Here is a 17500-nt window from a genome sequence, read left to right on the forward strand (position 1 = left end):
ATATCATATAAAACTCCTGGCTCATATCATATAAAACTCCTGGCTCATATCATATAAAACTCCTGGCTCATATCATATAAAACTGAAGACAGAACCAAGGTTGGTAAAACTCCTGGCTCATAAACCCCCCCATAGTCTCACACTGCTTCTCTTACTTACCTGTAACCCCCCCATAGTTTCACACTGCTTCTCTTACTTACCTGTAACCCCCCCATAGTCTCACACTGCTTCTCTTACTTACCTGTAAACCCCCCATAGTCTCACACTGCTTCTCTTACTTACCTGTAACCCCCATAGTCTCACACTGCTTCTCTTACTTACCTGTAACCCCCCATAGTCTCACACTGCTTCTCTTACTTACCTGTAACCCCCCATAGTCTCACACTGCTTCTCTTACTTACCTGTAACCCCCTATAGTCTCACACTGCTTCTCTTACTTACCTGTAACCCCCATAGTCTCACACTGCTTCTCTTACTTACCTGTAACCCCCCATAGTCTCACACTGCTTCTCTTACTTACCTGTAACCCCCATAGTCTCACACTGCTTCTCTTACTTACCTGTAACCCCCATAGTCTCACAGCACTGCTTCTCTTACTTACCTGTAACCCCCATAGTTTCACACTGCTTCTCTTACTTACCTGTAACCCCCATAGTCTCACACTGCTTCTCTTACTTACCTGTAACCAGTTAACCCCCCACCTCGTTTCATAATTGTCTAAGTAAAGCTTCAAAATCCCCCTCAACAAAATGTAATTGAATAATAGTGTTGTTTGTGAAGCTTATCGTACCTCTTTTGAAGTGCAACAGGAACCAACGGTAGTAGAAATAGAAGTGGGCGGAGTCTCCATTCTGATGCATCAGCTCAAACAGCTCAGAGTCCAGGATCTGATGACATCATCAAACAGACACCACACCAGAGCGGACCACAGGTCAGGGGTCACGTTAGGATCATTCGAGCACGCACGCACACACAGTCAGGGAGGCAGGTAGCCTAGTGGTTAGAGCGTTGGGCCAGTAACCGAAAGGTTGCTAAATCGAATCCCTGAGCTGACAAGGTAAAACATCTGTTGCCCCTAAACAAGGCAGTTAACTCACTGTTCCTAGACCAGTTAACTCACTGTTCCTAGGCCAGTTAACCCACTGTTCCTAGGCCAGTTAACTCACTGTTCCTAGGCCAGTTAACTCACTGTTCTTAGACCAGTTAACCCACTGTTCCTAGACCAGTTAACCCACTGTTCCTAGACCAGTTAACCCACTGTTCCTAGACCAGTTAACCCACTGTTCCTAGACCAGTTAACCCACTGTTCCTAGACCAGTTAACCCACTGTTCCTAGACCAGTTAACCCACTGTTCCTAGACCAGTTAACCCACTGTTCCTAGACCAGTTAACCCACTGTTCCTAGACCAGTTAACCCACTGTTCCTAGACCAGTTAACCCACTGTTCCTAGATCAGTTAACCCACTGTTCCTAGATCAGTTAACCCACTGTTCCTAGACCAGTTAACCCACTGTTCCTAGACCAGTTAACCCACTGTTCCTAGACCAGTTAACCCACTGTTCCTAGACCAGTTAACCCACTGTTCCTAACCCACTGTTCCTAGACCAGTTAACCCACTGTTCCTAGACCAGTTAACCCACTGTTCCTAGACCAGTTAACCCACTGTTCCTAGACCAGTTAACCCACTGTTCCTAGACCAGTTAACCCACTGTTCCTAGACCAGTTAACCCACTGTTCCTAGACCAGTTAACCCACTGTTCCTAGACCAGTTAACCCACTGTTCCTAGACCAGTTAACCCACTGTTCCTAGACCAGTTAACCCACTGTTCCTAGACCAGTTAACCCACTGTTCCTAGACCGTCATTGTAAAATAATAATTTGTTCTTAACTGACCTGCTAAAGGTTAACTAAAGGTTCAATAAAGGTTAAGTAAAGGTTAACTAAAGGTTGAACTAAAGGTGAACTAAAGGTTAAATAAAGGTTAAATACAGCTAAACGAAAGGTTAACTAACGGTGAACTAAAGGTGAACTAAAGGTGAACTAAAGGTTAAATAAGGTTAAATACAGGTTAACTACAGGTGAACTAAAGGTGAACTAAAGGTGAACTAAAGGTCAACTAAAGGCTAAGTAAATAAAACTCCAGACCTGTATGAGGGACCTCATGTTGGTGAAGTGTGTGTCCATGGCTCCGCCGTTGGGGAAGTTCTGGCTCATCCTCTTCATCAGCTGGGTGAAACAGCTGTACGCCAGGCACTCTGGGGGAGGAAGAAGGGAGGGAGGGGGTCAACAAATACTCTGGGGGAGGAGGGAGGCATGGAGAGGGAGGAGGAGGGGGGCGAGGGTCAACACATACTCTGGGGGAGGGAGGGAGGCATGGAGAAGGAGGGGGTGCGAGGCGGGGGTCAACACATACTCTGGGAGAGGGAGGAAGGCATGGAGAGGAGAGGAGGAGGGGGGGCGAGGCAAAGGGGCAACACATACTCTGGGGAGGGAGGAGGAGGGGGGGCGAGGCAAAGGGTCAACACATACTCTGGGAGAGGGAGGAGGAGGGGGGGCGAGGCAAACGGTCAACACATACTCTGGGAGAGGGAGGAGGAGGGGGGGCGAGGCAAGGGGGGGTCAAACAACATACTCTGGGAGAGGGAGGAGGAGGGGGGGCGAGGCAAAGGGTCAACACATACTCTGGGAGAGGGAGGAGGAGGGGGGGGCGAGGCAAAGGGGCAACACATACTCTGGGAGAGGGAGGAGGAGGAGGGGAGGAGGGGAGGGGGGCAACACGAGGCAAAGGGTCAACACATACTCTGGGAGAGGGAGGAGGAGGGGGGGGGCGAGGCAAAGGGTCAACACATACTCTGGGAGACTCTGGGGAGGGAGGAGGGGGGGGGCGAGGCAAAGGGTCAACACATACTCTGGGAGAGGGAGGAGGAGGGGGGGCGAGGCAAAGGGGCAACACATACTCTGGGAGAGGGAGGAGGAGGGGGAGGGCGAGGCAAAGGGGCAACACATACTCTGGGAGGGAGAGGAGGAGGAGGGGGACTCTGGGAGAGGGGCAAAGGGCAACACATACTCTGGGAGAGGGAGGAGGAGGGGGGGCGAGGCAAAGGGGCAACACATACTCTGGGAGAGGGGGGGGGAGGACTCTGGGAGAGGGAGGAGGAGGGGGGGGCGAGGAGGGGGAGGAGGGGATACTCTGGGGAGGGAGGAGGAGGGGGGGGCGAGGCAAAGGGCAACACATACTCTGGGAGAGGGAGGAGGAGGGGGGGGCGAGGCAAAGGGCAACACATACTCTGGGAGAGGGAGGCAAAGGGAGGAGGGAGGAGGGGGCGAGGCAAAGGGGCAACACATACTCTGGGAGAGGGAGGAGGAGGGGGGGGCGAGGCAAAGGGCAACACATACTCTGGGAGAGGGAGGAGGAGGGGGGGCGAGGCAAAGGGGCAACACATACTCTGGGAGAGGGAGGAGGAGGGGGGAGGGCGAGGCAAAGGGCAACACATACTCTGGGAGGGAGGGAGGAGGAGGAGGGGGGCGAGGCAAAGGGCAACACATACTCTGGGAGAGGGAGGAGGAGGGGGGCGAGGCAAAGGGGCAACACATACTCTGGGGACTCTGGGGAGGGAGGAGGAGGGGGGCGAGGCAAAGGGCAACACATACTCTGGGAGAGGGAGGAGGAGGGGGGGGGCTGGGAGAGGCAAAGGGCAACACATACTCTGGGAGAGGGAGGAGGAGGGGGGGCGAGGCAAAGGGCAACACATACTCTGGGAGAGGGAGGAGGAGGGGGCGAGGCAAAGGGCCAACACATACTCTGGGAGGGCAACACATACTCTGGGGAGGGAGGAGGAGGGGAGGGGGCGAGGCAAAGGGCAACACATACTCTGGGAGAGGGAGGAGGAGGGGGCGAGGCAAAGGGGCAACACATACTCTGGGAGAGGGAGGAGGAGGGGGGGGGCGAGGCAAAGGGCAACACATACTCTGGGAGAGGGAGGAGGAGGGGGGGCGAGGCAAAGGGCAACACATACTCTGGGAGAGGGAGGGAGGAGGGGGGGCGCAAAGGGCAAGGGGCAACACATACTCTGGGAGAGGGAGGAGGAGGGGGGGGCGAGGCAAAGGGCAACACATACTCTGGGAGAGGGAGGAGGAGGAGGGGCGAGGGGCAAAGGGCAAAGGGGCAACACATACTCTGGGAGAGGGAGGAGGGGGGGGCGAGGCAAAGGGGGCAACACATACTCTGGGAGGGAGGGGAGGAGGAGGACTCTGGGGAGGAGGAGGGGGAGAGGCAAAGGGGCAACACATACTCTGGGAGAGGGGGGGCGAGGCAAAGGGCAACACATACTCTGGGAGAGGGAGGAGGGGGGGGGGCGAGGCAAAGGGCAACACATACTCTGGGAGAGGGAGGAGGAGGAGGGCAAAGGGCAACACATACTCTGGGAGAGGGGCAAAGGGGCAACACATACTCTGGGAGAGGGAGGAGGAGGGGGGGGGCGAGGCAAAGGGTCAACACATACTCTGGGAGAGGGAGGAGGAGGGGGGGGGCGAGGCAAAGGGTCAACACATACTCTGGGAGAGGCTGTACTTTTTCTGTATATTGTGACCAAGGCCTAGACACATACATTCCCCTTCACTCACTGATCACTGTGTAATGCAACGGCTAATGGGTAAAAACTCATTGCTAATGCATCATTACTAATTGCTAGCTAACAGCTAACAGCTAATGGCTAACAGGCTTCATAGGGCCCTGGTCAAAAGAAGTGCAGAGTATAGGGAATAGGGTCCCATTTGGGAGGCAGCCATGTTGACTGAGGTTCCATGTTGACTGAGGTTCCATGTTGACTGAGGTTCCATGTTGACTGAGGTTCCATGTTGACTGAGGTTCTATGTTGACTAAGGTTCTATGTTGACTGAGGTTCCTACCATCGTCCAGGATGACCATGAGAGGAGCCAGCAGGTCACACATCCCCTGGACATAACCCATCTCCAGATTCTCCCACACATAGCTGGGACAGCAGGGGGAAAGAAGAGGGGTAAGAGGGGGGAAGGAAGAGGGGTAAGAAGGGGTAAAGAAGAGGGGTAAAGAAGAGGGGTAAGAGGGGGTAAAGAAGAGGGGTAGGAGGGGGAAAGAAGAGGGGTAAGAGGGGGTAAAGAAGAGGGGTAAGAGGGGGTAAAGAAGGGGGTAAAGAAGAGGGGTAAGAGGGGGTAAAAGAAAAGTAAGAGGGGGTAAAGAAGAGGGGTAAGAGGGGGTAAAGAAGAGGGGTAAGAGGGGGGAAAGAAGAGGGGTAAGAGGGGGTAAAGAAGAGGGGTAGGATGGGGGAAGAAGAGGGGTAAGAGGGGGTAAAGAAGAGGGGTAGATGGGGGTAAAAAGGGGAAGAGGGGTAAGAGGGGGTAAAGAAGAGGGGTAAGAGGGGTAAAGAAGAGGGGTAAGAGGGGTAAGAGGGGGTAAAGAAGAGGGGTAAGAGGGGGTAAAGAAGAGGGGTAAGAGGGGGTAAAGAAGAGGGGTAAGAGGGGTAAAGAAGAGGGGTAAGAGGGGGAAGAAGAGGGGTAAGAGGGGGTAAAGAAGAGGGGTAAGAGGGGGTAAAGAAGAGGGGTAAGAGGGGGTAAAGAAGAGGGGTAAGAGGGGGTAAAGAAGAGGGGTAAGAGGGGGAAGGAAGAGGGGTAAGAGGGGGAAAGAAGAGGCGTAAAAGGGGAGGAAGATTGTGGAATAGAGGGGAGAAAGATTGTGGAAAGAGGGTGGAGGAAGAGGGGGAGGAAGAGGGGTAAGAGGGGGTAAAGAAGAGGGGTAAGAGGGGGTAAAGAAGAGGGGTAAGAGGGGGAAGGAAGAGGGGTAAGAGGGGGAAAGAAGAGGCGTAAAAGGGGGAGGAAGATTGTGGAATAGAGGGGAGAAAGATTGTGGAAAGAGGGTGGAGGAAGAGGGGGAGGAAGAGGGGGTAAAGAAGAGGTGGAGGAAAAAGGGGAAGGGAGGAAAGAAGAGTGAAATAATGAGCGATCGAGTGAGCAAATAAAAGTGTGTGTGTGTGTGTTTACCTGCACATGTTGCGTAGTTTCTCCAGGTTAGCGGTTGTAAAGTGTGTGTGTGTGTTTACCTGCACATGATGTTGCGTAGGTTCTCCAGGTTAGCGGTTGTAAAGTGTGTGTGTGTGTGTGTTTACCTGCACATGATGTTGCGTAGGTTCTCCAGGTTAGCGGTTGTAAAGTGTGTGTGTGTGTGTGTGTGTGTGTGTGTGTGTGTGTGTGTGTGTGTGTGTGTGTGTGTGTGTGTGTGTGTGTGTGTGTGTGTGTGTGTGTGTGTGTGTGTGTGTGTGTGTGTGTGATGTTGTGTGTGTTTACCTGCACATGATGTTGTGTAGGTTTCTCTGCACAGTAGTTTCTCCAGTGTTAGCGGTTCGTAAAGTGTGTGTGTGTGTGTGTGTGTTTACCTGCACATGATGTTGCGTAGTTTCTCCAGGTTAGCGGTCGTAAAGTGTGTGTGTGTGTGTGCGTGTGTGTGTTTACCTGCACATGATGTTGCGTAGTTTCTCCAGGTTAGCGGTCGTAAAGTGTGTGTGTGTGTGTGTTTACCTGCACATGATGTTGCGTAGTTTCTCCAGGTTAGCGGTCGTAAAGTGTGTGTGTGTGTGTGTTTACCTGCACATGATGTTGCGTAGTTTCTCCAGGTTAGCGGTTGTAAAGTGTGTGTGTGTGTGTGTGTGTTTACCTGCACATGATGTTGCGTAGTTTCTCCAGGTTAGCGGTCGTAAAGTGTGTGTGTGTGTGTGTGTGTGCGTGTGTGTGTTTACCTGCACATGATGTTGCGTAGTTTCTCCAGGTTAGCGGTCGTAAAGTGTGTGTGTGTGTGTGTGTGTGTGTGCGTGTGTGTTTACCTGCACATGACGTTGCGTAGTTTCTCCAGGTTAGCGGTCGTAAAGTGTGCGTGTGTTTTTACCTGCACATGATGTTGCGTAGTTTCTCCAGGTTAGCGGTCGTAAAGTGTGCGTGTGTGTTTACCTGCACATGATGTTGCGTAGTTTCTCCAGGTTAGCGGTCGTAAAGTAGCCGTAGTTACGGTCACAGCGTTGAACATCTTTATCTATCCTGTGGAGGTTCAGAGCCACTGTGTCCAACAGCTCAATCTGCATACACACACAGACACAGACACACACACACACAGACACACACACACACACACACACACACACACAGACCCACACACACACACACACACACACACACACACACACACACACACACACACACACACACACACACACACACACACACACACACACAGACCCACACACACACACAGACCCACACACAGACCCACACACACACACACACACACACACACACACACACACACACACACACACACACACACACACACACACACACACACACACACACACACACACACACACACACACACACACACACACACACACACACACACACACACGCTTCAATTTTGATCCGTCTTAGTTCACATAAAGAGTAAATATCAATGCAGTAAAATTGCCCTCAGAACAGTACCCAGAACAGTACTCAGAACAGCATCCAGAACAGCATCCAGAACAGTACTCAGAACAGTACCCAGAACAGTACCCAGAACAGTACTCAGAACAGTACCCAGAACAGCACTCAGAACAGTACTCAGAACAGTACTCAGAACAGCATCCAGAACAGCATCCAGAACAGTACTCAGAACAGTACCCAGAACAGTACCCAGAACAGTACTCAGAACAGTACTCAGAACAGTACTCAGAACAGTACCCAGAACAGTACCCAGAACAGTACTCAGAACATCATCCAGAACAGTACCCAGAACAGTACCCAGAACAGTACTCAGAACAGTACTCAGAACAGCATCCAGAACAGCATCCAGAACAGCACCCGGAACAGTACTCGGAACAGTACTCAGAACAGTACCCAGAACAGTACTCAGAACAGTACTCAGAACAGTACCCAGAACAGTACCCGGAACAGTACTCGGAACAGTACCCAGAACAGTACCCAGAACAGTACTCAGAACAGTACCCAGAACAGTACCCAGAACAGCACTCAGAACAGCACTCAGAACAGTACTCAGAACAGTACCCAGAACAGTATTCAGAACAGTACCCAGAACAGTACCCAGAACAGCACTCAGAACAGCACTCAGAACAGCACTCAGAACAGCACTCGGAACAGTACTCGGAACAGTACCCAGAACAGTACTCAGAACAGTACTCGGAACAGCACTCAGAACAGTACTCAGAACAGTACCCAGAACAGTACTCAGAACAGTACTCAGAACAGTACTCAGAACAGTACTCAGAACAGTACCCAGAACAGTACTCAGAACAGCACTCAGAACAGTACCCAGAACAGTACCCTGAACAGTATTCAGAACAGTACCCAGAACAGTACCCAGAACAGTACCCAGAACAGCACTCAGAACAGTACCCAGAACAGCACTCAGAACAGTACCCAGAACAGTACCCTGAACAGTATTCAGAACAGTACCCAGAACAGTACCCAGAACAGTACCCAGAACAGCACCCAGAACAGTACCCAGAACAGTACCCAGAACAGCATCCAGAACAGTACCCAGAACAGTACCCAGAACAGTACCCAGAACAGTACCCAGAACAGTACCCAGAACAGTACCCAGAACAGTACCCAGAACAGTACTGATCTATGTGTTTCGATATGCAATTCAATGATGCTCCCTATGAGTGCAGGGAGTCTTTATTGAGTATCTGTCGCAGTGTGTATGTGTGTGTGTCCAGTACCTACCGTATAGGAGGAGAGTGAAGGCATCCCCTCTGCTCCTCCATTCTCATTGGTCATCAACTTATCCAGCTGACTGCACAGCATCTCCTCACTCAACCAATCCTGTCGCCCCTTCTCCTCCGTCACACTGTACGAGTGTGGCCGAGCCTCCTCCCCTGCTCCCCCCTCCTGCCCGGCTCCTCCCTCCTGCCCGGCTCCCCCCTCCTGCCCGGCTCCCCCCTTCTCCTCCGTGCTCTGTCCATCGTCGATAGAGGAGAGAATCTGAGACTGCCCGGAGTCAGGGGAGTCAAACTCCACTAGGGGGCGCTCATCAGGAGCTAGTGCCTCACTGGCTGCGGGGAGAATCACTGTAGAGTGGCCGGTGGTGTCTCTCCCTCCCCCTCCTGGGGTTTCCTGCCCCCCCGCCCCTGTGTCGGGCTCATCCACTGACATGAACACCTGGCAGGAGGGAGGGAGGAGAAAGCAGGAGGGTTGGGGAGGACGGAGAAGGGCGGAGGAGGAGGGAGGAAGGGGGAGGAGGGAGGAAAAGGAGGGAGAAGGCAGGAGGCTTGAGGAGGACGGAGAAGGGGGGAGGAGGAGGGAGGAAAAGGGAGGAGGCGGCAGGAGGTTTGAGGAGGACGGAGAAGGGCAGAGGAGGAGGGAGGAAGGGGAGTGAATGCAGAAGGCTTGAGGAGGACGGAGAAAGGGGGAGGAGGGAGGATAAGGAGGGAGAGGGCAGGAGGATGAAGGGGGGAGGAGGAGGAGGTTTGAGGAGGTCGGAGAAGGGGGGAGGAGGAGGGAAGAGGGGTAGAGATGTTTTTTTTAAATAAACAGCTAAAACAAACAGGAAAACTACCCTTTCTAGTTATATGTAATGTTTGCACGTGTCTTTATAATGATAAAAAAAAAAACTTTATTCAATCAACCAACCAATCAACCAATTAATCAACCAACCAATCAATCAACCAACCAACCCACCTCATTGCAGAGAGTGGAGTCTCTGTGTCTGAGGATGTGGCTCTCTATGCTGCTTCCTGAAGAAAGATTAGCAAAGATGGCCGACTGCATCTCTTTCTCTCTCTGCTTGACGATCACCTCGCAGGCCTTCCACTCCTTCATCACCTGCTGGTACCGTGCACCGATCTTCTCATCGATCTACAGACCAACACGGTATGACAAGATGTTTATTATAAATATATTTATGACATTTGGAAGGAGGGGGTTACAGCAAAGTGGGAAGACAGGAAGGAAGAAGTGGAAACAACTATTGAACCCCGTCTCTGGTGGGGCCAGATCTTAAAACACAGAGACAGAGAGACATACGTATTGTTAGCTACCTGGTTCATGTCCTTCTGGCCCATGCCAAACTTGTAGTGACCCAGCAGGAAGGGCCAGACTTCCTTCCTGATGTCATGCTGTACACCTCCGTAATACACCAGCCACAACAACTCCAACTCCTTATAGTTCTAGAGAAAGAGAGAGACAATTTATTTTATTTTATTCTACCTTTATTTAACCAGATAGGCTAGTTGAGAACAAGTTCTCATTTACAACTGCGACTTGGCCAAGATAAAGCAAAGCAGTTCGGACACAATACAACAACACAGAGTTACACATGGAGTAAACAACAACACAGAGTTACACATGGAGTAAACAACAACACAGAGTTACACATGGAGTAAACAACAACACAGAGTTACACATGGAGTAAACAACAACACAGAGTTACACATGGAGTAAACAACAACACAGAGTTACACATGGAGTAAACAACAACACAGAGTTACACATGGAGTAAACAACAACACAGAGTTACACATGGAGTAAACAACAACACAGAGTTACACATGGAGTAAACAACAACACAGAGTTACGCATGGAGTAAACAACAACACAGAGTTACACATGGAGTAAACAACAACACAGAGTTACACATGGAGTAAAACAAACATACAGTCAATAATACAGTAGAAAAATAAGTCTATATACGATGTGAGCAAATGAGGTGAGATAAGGGAGGTAAAGGCAAAAAGGCCATGGTGGCGAAGTAAATACAATATAGCAAGTAAAAAACTAGAATGGTAGATTTGCAGTGGAAGAATGTGCAAAGTAGAAATAAAAATAATGGGGAGCAAAATAAATAAAAGGGAGGGAAAGGGAGGTTGAACAGGCTAGTAATAGGGGTGGCAACAATTTTGGCAGATAATTTTAGAAAGAAAGGGTCCAGATTGTCTAGCCCGGCTGATTTGTAGGGGTCCAGATTTTGCAGCTCTTTCAGAACATCAGCTTAATGGATTTGGGAGAAGGAGAAATGGGGAAGGCTTGGGCGAGTTGCTGTGGAGGGTGCAGTGCTGTTGACCGGGGTAGGGGTAGCCAGGTGGAAAGCATGGCCAGCCGTAGAAAAATGCTTATTGACATTTTCAATTCTAGTGGATTAATCGGTGGTGACAGAGTTTCCTATCCTCAGTGCAGTGGGCAGCTGGGAGGAGGTGTTCTTATTCTCCATGGACTTTACAGTGTCCCAGAACTTTTTTGAGTTTGTGTTGCAGGAAGCAAATTGCTGCTTGAAAAAGCTAGCCTTGGCTTTTCTAACTGCCTGTGTATATTGGTTTCTAGCTTCCCTGAAAAGTTGCATATCACGGGGGCTGTTCAATGCTAATGCAGAATACCATAGGATGTTTTTGTGTTGGTTAAGGGCAGTCAGGTCTGGAGAGAATCAAGAGCTATATGTGTTCCTGGTTCAACATTTATTGAATGGGGCATGCTTATTTTAGATGGTGAGGACGGGATGAGGTCAATATCCTTCCAGGATACCCGGGCCAGGTCAATTAGAAAGACCTGCTCGCTGAAGTGTTTCAGGGAGAGTTTGACAGTGATGAGTGGAAGTAGTTTGACCGCTGACCCATTACGGATGGGTCAGCGAGGCAATGATCACTGAGATCTTGATTGAAAACAGCAGAGGTGTATTTAGAGGGCAAGTTGGTCAGGATGATATCTATGAGGGTGTTTACTGCTTTGGGGTGGTACCTGGTAGGTTCATTGATAATTTGTGTGAGATTGAGGGCATCAAGCTTAGATTGTAGGATGGCTGGGGTGTTAAGCATGTTCCAGTTTAGGTCGCCTAGCAGCACGAGCTCTGAAGATAGATGGGGGGCAATCAGTTCACATATGGTGTCCAGAGCACAGCTGGGGGCAGAGGGTGGTCTATAGCAGGTGGCAATGGTGAGAGACTTGTTTTTAGAGAGGTGGATTTTTAAAAGTAGAAGTTAAAATTGTTTGGGTAGGACAGAACTCTGCAGTAGATTGCAACACCGCCCCCTTTGGTCGTTCTATCTTGTCTGAAAATTTTATAGTTAGGGATGGAGATTTCAGAGTTTTTGGTGGTCTTCCTAAGCCAGGATTCAGACTCGGCTAGAACATTCAGGTTGGCAGAGTGTGCTAAAGCAGTGAATAAAACAAACTTAGGGAGGAGGCTTCTAATGTTAACATGCATGAAACCAAGGCTATTACGGTTACAGAAGTCATCAAAAGAGAGCGCCTGGGGAATAGGAGTGGAGAGAGGCACTGCAGGGCCTGGATTCACGTCTACATCACCAGAGGAACAGAGGAGGAGTAGGATAAGGGTACGGCTAAAAGCTATGAGACAGAACAGTAGAGAGAGAGAGACCAAGACAATGATTCAGATCAGTAAAGCTGGCATGAACAGCTCAAATAAGCAAAGAGAAACGACAGTCCATCATTAATTTAAGAGAAGGTCAGTCAATCCAGAAAATTTCAAGAACTTTTAAAGTTTCCTCAAGTGCAGTCGCAAACACCATCAAGCGCTATGGTGAAACTGGCTCTCAAGTTCATTAGAGTTAACTGCACCTCAGATTGCAGCCCAAATAAATGCTTCACAGAGATTAAATAAGACACATCTCAACATCAACTGTTCAGAGGAGACTGCGTGAATCAGGCCTTCATGGTCGAATTGCAGCAAAGAAATCACTACTAAAGGACACCAATAAGAAGAAGAGACTAGCTTGGGCCAAGAAACAACACGAACAAGGCTAATCTAAAAACAAGGCTCCCTAAATTGTACCAGCATATCGATTGCGCAACTCGGGTTGGCAAAACCCTGGATCATTGTTATTCTAACTTCCGTGACGCATATAAGGCCCTCCCCCGCCCCCCTTCCGGAAAAGCTGACCACGACTCCATTTTGTTGCTCCCAGACAACATAGACAGAAACTAAAACGGGAAGCACCCGTGCTCAGGTCTGTTCAACGCTGGTCCGACCAATCTGATTCCACACTTCAAGATTGCTTCGATCACGTGGACTGGGATATGTTCGCATAGCGTCAAACAACAACATTGATGAATATGCTGATTCGGTGAGCGAGTTTATTAGCAAGTGCATCGGTGATGTTGTACCCACAGCAACTATTAAAACATTCCCCAACCAGAAACCGTGGATTGATGGCAGCATTCACGCAAAACTGAAAGCACGAACCACTGCTTTTAACCAGTGCAAGGTGATATGACCGAATACAAACAATGAAACTATTCCCTCCGCAAGGCAATCAAACAAGCTATGCGTCAGTATAGAGACAAAGTAAAGTCGCAATTCAACGGCTCAGACACGAGAGGTATGTGGCAGGGTCTTCAGTCAATCACAGACTACAAAACAAAAAACAGCCCCGTCAAGGGCCACGATGTCTTGCTCCCAGACAAATTAAACTTCTTTGCTCGCTTTGAGGACAATACAGTGCCACTGACACGGCCCGCTACCAAAACCTGCGGGCTCTAATTCACTGCAGCCAACGTGAGTAAAACATTTAAACGTGTTAACCCTCGCAAGGCTGCAGGCCCAGACGGCATCCCCAGCCGCTGGCTGGTGTGTTTACGGACATATTCAATCAATCCTTATCCCAGTCTGCTCTTCCCACATGCTTCAAGAGGGCCACCATTGTTTCTGTGCCCACAGAAAGCTAAGGTAACTGAGCTAAATGACTACCGCCTCGTAGCACTCACTTCTGTCATCATGAAGTGCTTTGAGAGACTAGTCAAGGACCATATCACCTCCACCCTACCTGACACCCTAGACCCACTCCAATTCACATACCGCCCCAACAGATCCACAGATGACGTAATCTCAATCGCACTCCACACTGCCCTTTCTCACCTGGACAAAAGGAACACCTATGTGAGAATGTGGTTCCTTGACTACAGCTCAGAGTTAAACACCATAGTGCCCACAAAGCTCATCACACTCTCCTATCTCTCACAGCTACCCCCAACCCTCTCCTATCTCTCACAGCTACCCCCAACCCTCTCGTGTCTCTCATAGCTACCCCCAACCCTCTCGTGTCTCTCATAGCTACCCCCAACACTCTCGTGTCTCTCACAGCTACCCCCAAACCTCTCCTGTCTCTCATAGCTACCCCCAACCCTCTCGTGTCTCTCATAGCTACCACCAACCCTCTCGTGTCTCTCATAGCTACCCCCAAACCTCTCCTGTCTCTCATAGCTACCCCCAACACTCTCGTGTCTCTCACAGCTACCCCCAAACCTCTCCTGTCTCTCATAGCTACCCCCAACCCTCTCGTGTCTCTCATAGCTACCACCAACCCTCACGTGTCTCTCATAGCTACCCCCAACACTCTCGTGTCTCTCATAGCTACCCCCAACACTCTCATATCTCTCATAGCTACCCCCAACCCTCTCATGTCTCTCATAGCTACCCCCAACACTCTCATAGCTTCCCCCAACCTCATGTCTTTTGCGTGTCTCTCATAGCTACCTCCAACCCTCTCGTGTCTCTCATAGCTAATCCCAACCCTCTCGTGTCTCTCATAGCTAATCCCAACCCTCTCGTGTCTCTCATAGCTACCCCCAACCCTGTCCTATCTCTCATAGCTACCCCAAACCCTCTCCTATCTCTCATAGCTACCCCCAACCCCCTCGTATCTCTCATAGCTACCCCCAACTCTCTCATATCTCTCACAGCTACCCCCAACCCTCTCCTATCTCTCATAGCTACCCCCAACCCTCTCATGTCTCTCATAGCTACCCCCAACGTGTCTCTCATAGCTTCCCCCAACCTCATGTCTTTCTCTCGTGTCTCTCATAGCTACCCCCAACCCTCTCATAGCTACCCCCAACATCTCTCATAGCTACTACCCCCAACCCTCTCGTGTCTCTCATAGCTAATCCCAACACTCTTGTGTCTCTCATAGCTAATCCCAACCCTCTCGTGTCTCTCATAGCTACCCCCAACCCTCTCCTATCTCTCATAGCTACCCCAAACCCTCTCCTATCTCTCATAGCTACCCCCAACCCCCTCGTATCTCTCATAGCTACCCCCAACTCTCTCATATCTCTCATAGCTACCTCCAACCTTCTCGTGTCTCCCATAGCTACCCCCAACCCTCTCATGTCTCTCATAGCTACCTTCAACCTTCTCGTGTCTCTCATAGCTACCCCCAACTCTCTCATATCTCTCATAGCTACCCCCAACCCTCTCATGTCTCTCATAGCTACCCCCAACCCTCTCATGTCTCTCATAGCTACCCCAACCCTCACATATCTCTCATAGCTACCCCCAACCCTCACGTATCTCTCATAGCTACTACCCCCAACCCTCACGTATCTCTCATAGCTACTACCCCCAACCCTCACGTATCTCTCATAGCTACTACCCCCAACCCTCACGTATCTCTCATAGCTACTACCCCCAACCCTCACGTGTCTCTCATAGCTACCCCCAACCCTCACGTATCTCTCATAGCTACCCCCAACCCTCACGTGTCTCTCATAGCTACCCCCAACCCTCACGTGTCTCTCATAGCTACCCCCAACCCTCACGTGTCTCTCATAGCTACCCCCAACCCTCACGTGTCTCTCATAGCTACCCCCAACCCTCACAGCTACCCCCAACCCTCACAGCTACCCCCAACCCTCACGTGTCTCTCATAGCTACCACCAACCCTCTCGTGTCTCTCATAGCTACCCCCAACCCTCACGTGTCTCTCATAGCTACCACCCAAAACATACTTATTTGAAGTTGGTTTACTTCTCTAACCAACAACACCATGTAAACATGAATTTCTTCTTGAATTGAATGTGATTACTGAGCATAGAGATGTTTATGTTGACCCCTTTTAGAGGACAAGCTGCAACATTACACTGAGCCAGCCAGCCACCGAGCCAGCCAGCCACCGAGCCAGCCAACCAGCCAGCCACCGAGCCAGCCAGCTAGCCAGCCACCAAGCCACCCAGCCAGCCAGCCAGCCAGCCACCGAGCCACCGAGCCAGCCAGCCAGCCAGCCAGCCAGCCACCAAGCCACCGAGCCAGCCAGCCACGCAGCCATCCACCCACCCAGCCATCCACATAGCCAGCCATCCACATAGCCAGTCAGCCAGCCAGCCACCCAGCCAGCCACCCAGGCAGCTATCCACCCACCCAGCCATCCACCCACCCAGCCATCCATATAGCCAGCCAGCTACACAGCCATCCACGCAGCCATCCACCCACCCAGCCATCCACATAGCCATCCACCCACCCAGCCATCCACCCAGCCAGCCAGCCATCCACCCAGCCAGCCATCCACCCAGCCAGCCATCCACATAGCCAGCCAGCTACACAGCCATCCACATAGCCAGCCACCTAGCCATCCACGCAGCCAGTCAGTCAGCCAGCCATCCACCCAGCCAGTCAGCCAGCTACACAGCCATCCACCCAGCCAGTCAGCCAGCCATCCACCCAGCCAGTCAGCCAGCTACACAGCCATCCACCCACCCACGCAGCCATCCACCCAGTCAGCCAGCCAGTCAGCCAGCCACCAAGCCACCCAGCCACAAAAGCCACCCACCCAGCCACGCAGCCATCCACCCAGCCAGCCACCAAGCCACGCAGCCATCCACCCACCCAGCCATCCACATAGTCAGCCAGCTACACAGCCATCCACATAGCCAGCCACCTAGCCAGCCAGCCACATTGCTAGCCACCCAGCCGTCCATTTAGCCACCCACCCAGCCAGCCACCCACCCGCCCAACCAGCCGTCCATCTAGCCACCCACCCAGCCAGCCACTAACCCACCTTGCAGTCTTTCTGGTACATTTTCCACACGTCTCTGCTCAGTCCCCCCGATGCCTCGCAAGGTTTATCAGGAAGGACAATGTTGTGGCTGACCAGTGCTGACAGGTGGGTACGGACCGTGGACAGATGTCGACAGTAGGCCAGCCCTGGGGGAGGGAGGGAAGGGGGGAGGGAGGGGGAGGGGGAGGGAGGGAGAGAGGGCGGGAGGGAGAGAGGGAGAAAGGGAGGGAGAGAGGGCGTTAGAGAGGGTGAGAGGGAGGGAGAGAGGGCGGGAGCGGGGTAGGGAGGGAGGGAGGAGGGAGGGAGGGAGGGAGGGAGGGAGGGAGGGAGGGAGGGAGGGAGGAGAGAGGGAGGGAGCGGGGTAGGGAGGGAGGGGGCGGGTGGGTAGGGAGGGAGGGAGCGGGGTAGGGAGGGAGGGAGCGAGGGAGGGAGGGAGACAAAGAGAAAGGGCGTGAGACAGGAAGGAAGGAGTGGAGAGAAAGACAGACAAAAGAAGACAGGAGATCTCTCCCTTTATGACTGAACAGGGAACTAAGAAACAAACCACTGTGAGAGAGAGAACACAGACAGACTTACATCCGTAGAAGGACCTGGACACGATCTGCCTTTTCATATTCTGGCACAGCATCTTCAGAGGGATACTGGAAACACACGCACAACGGGGAGATGATGATGATAGAATGATTTCAGGTTATCAA

The 17500-nt window shown here is 51.4% G+C and overlaps 2 protein-coding genes across 3 annotated transcripts in view; one reads left to right on the forward strand and one right to left on the reverse strand.

Moving 5' to 3' along the window:
- Positions 1-7230, forward strand: part of LOC124005041 (protein-tyrosine sulfotransferase 1) — a 137309-nt gene extending 130079 nt beyond the window's left edge. The window contains exon 7 of the transcript XR_006833555.1: positions 7171-7230. The gene's annotated coding sequence lies outside the window, so the exon portion shown is untranslated. The remainder of the gene's footprint in view (positions 1-7170) is intronic.
- Positions 1-17500, reverse strand: part of LOC124005040 (small G protein signaling modulator 2-like) — a 136156-nt gene that overhangs the window by 4087 nt on the left and 114569 nt on the right. For both annotated transcript variants that reach the window (XM_046313899.1, XM_046313898.1), the window contains exons 14-22: positions 17379-17443; positions 16803-16948; positions 10059-10187; positions 9700-9876; positions 8746-9180; positions 6976-7100; positions 4909-4991; positions 2146-2255; positions 791-887 (exon numbers count right to left, since the gene is read on the reverse strand). In XM_046313899.1, coding sequence (XP_046169855.1) covers positions 791-887; positions 2146-2255; positions 4909-4991; positions 6976-7100; positions 8746-9180; positions 9700-9876; positions 10059-10187; positions 16803-16948; positions 17379-17443 — 1367 coding nt within the window. The remainder of the gene's footprint in view (positions 1-790; positions 888-2145; positions 2256-4908; positions 4992-6975; positions 7101-8745; positions 9181-9699; positions 9877-10058; positions 10188-16802; positions 16949-17378; positions 17444-17500) is intronic.

The sequence above is a fragment of the Oncorhynchus gorbuscha genome, linkage group LG19, assembly GCF_021184085.1.
Source record: "Oncorhynchus gorbuscha isolate QuinsamMale2020 ecotype Even-year linkage group LG19, OgorEven_v1.0, whole genome shotgun sequence".
In the NCBI taxonomy this organism is placed as follows: Eukaryota; Metazoa; Chordata; class Actinopteri; order Salmoniformes; family Salmonidae; genus Oncorhynchus; species Oncorhynchus gorbuscha.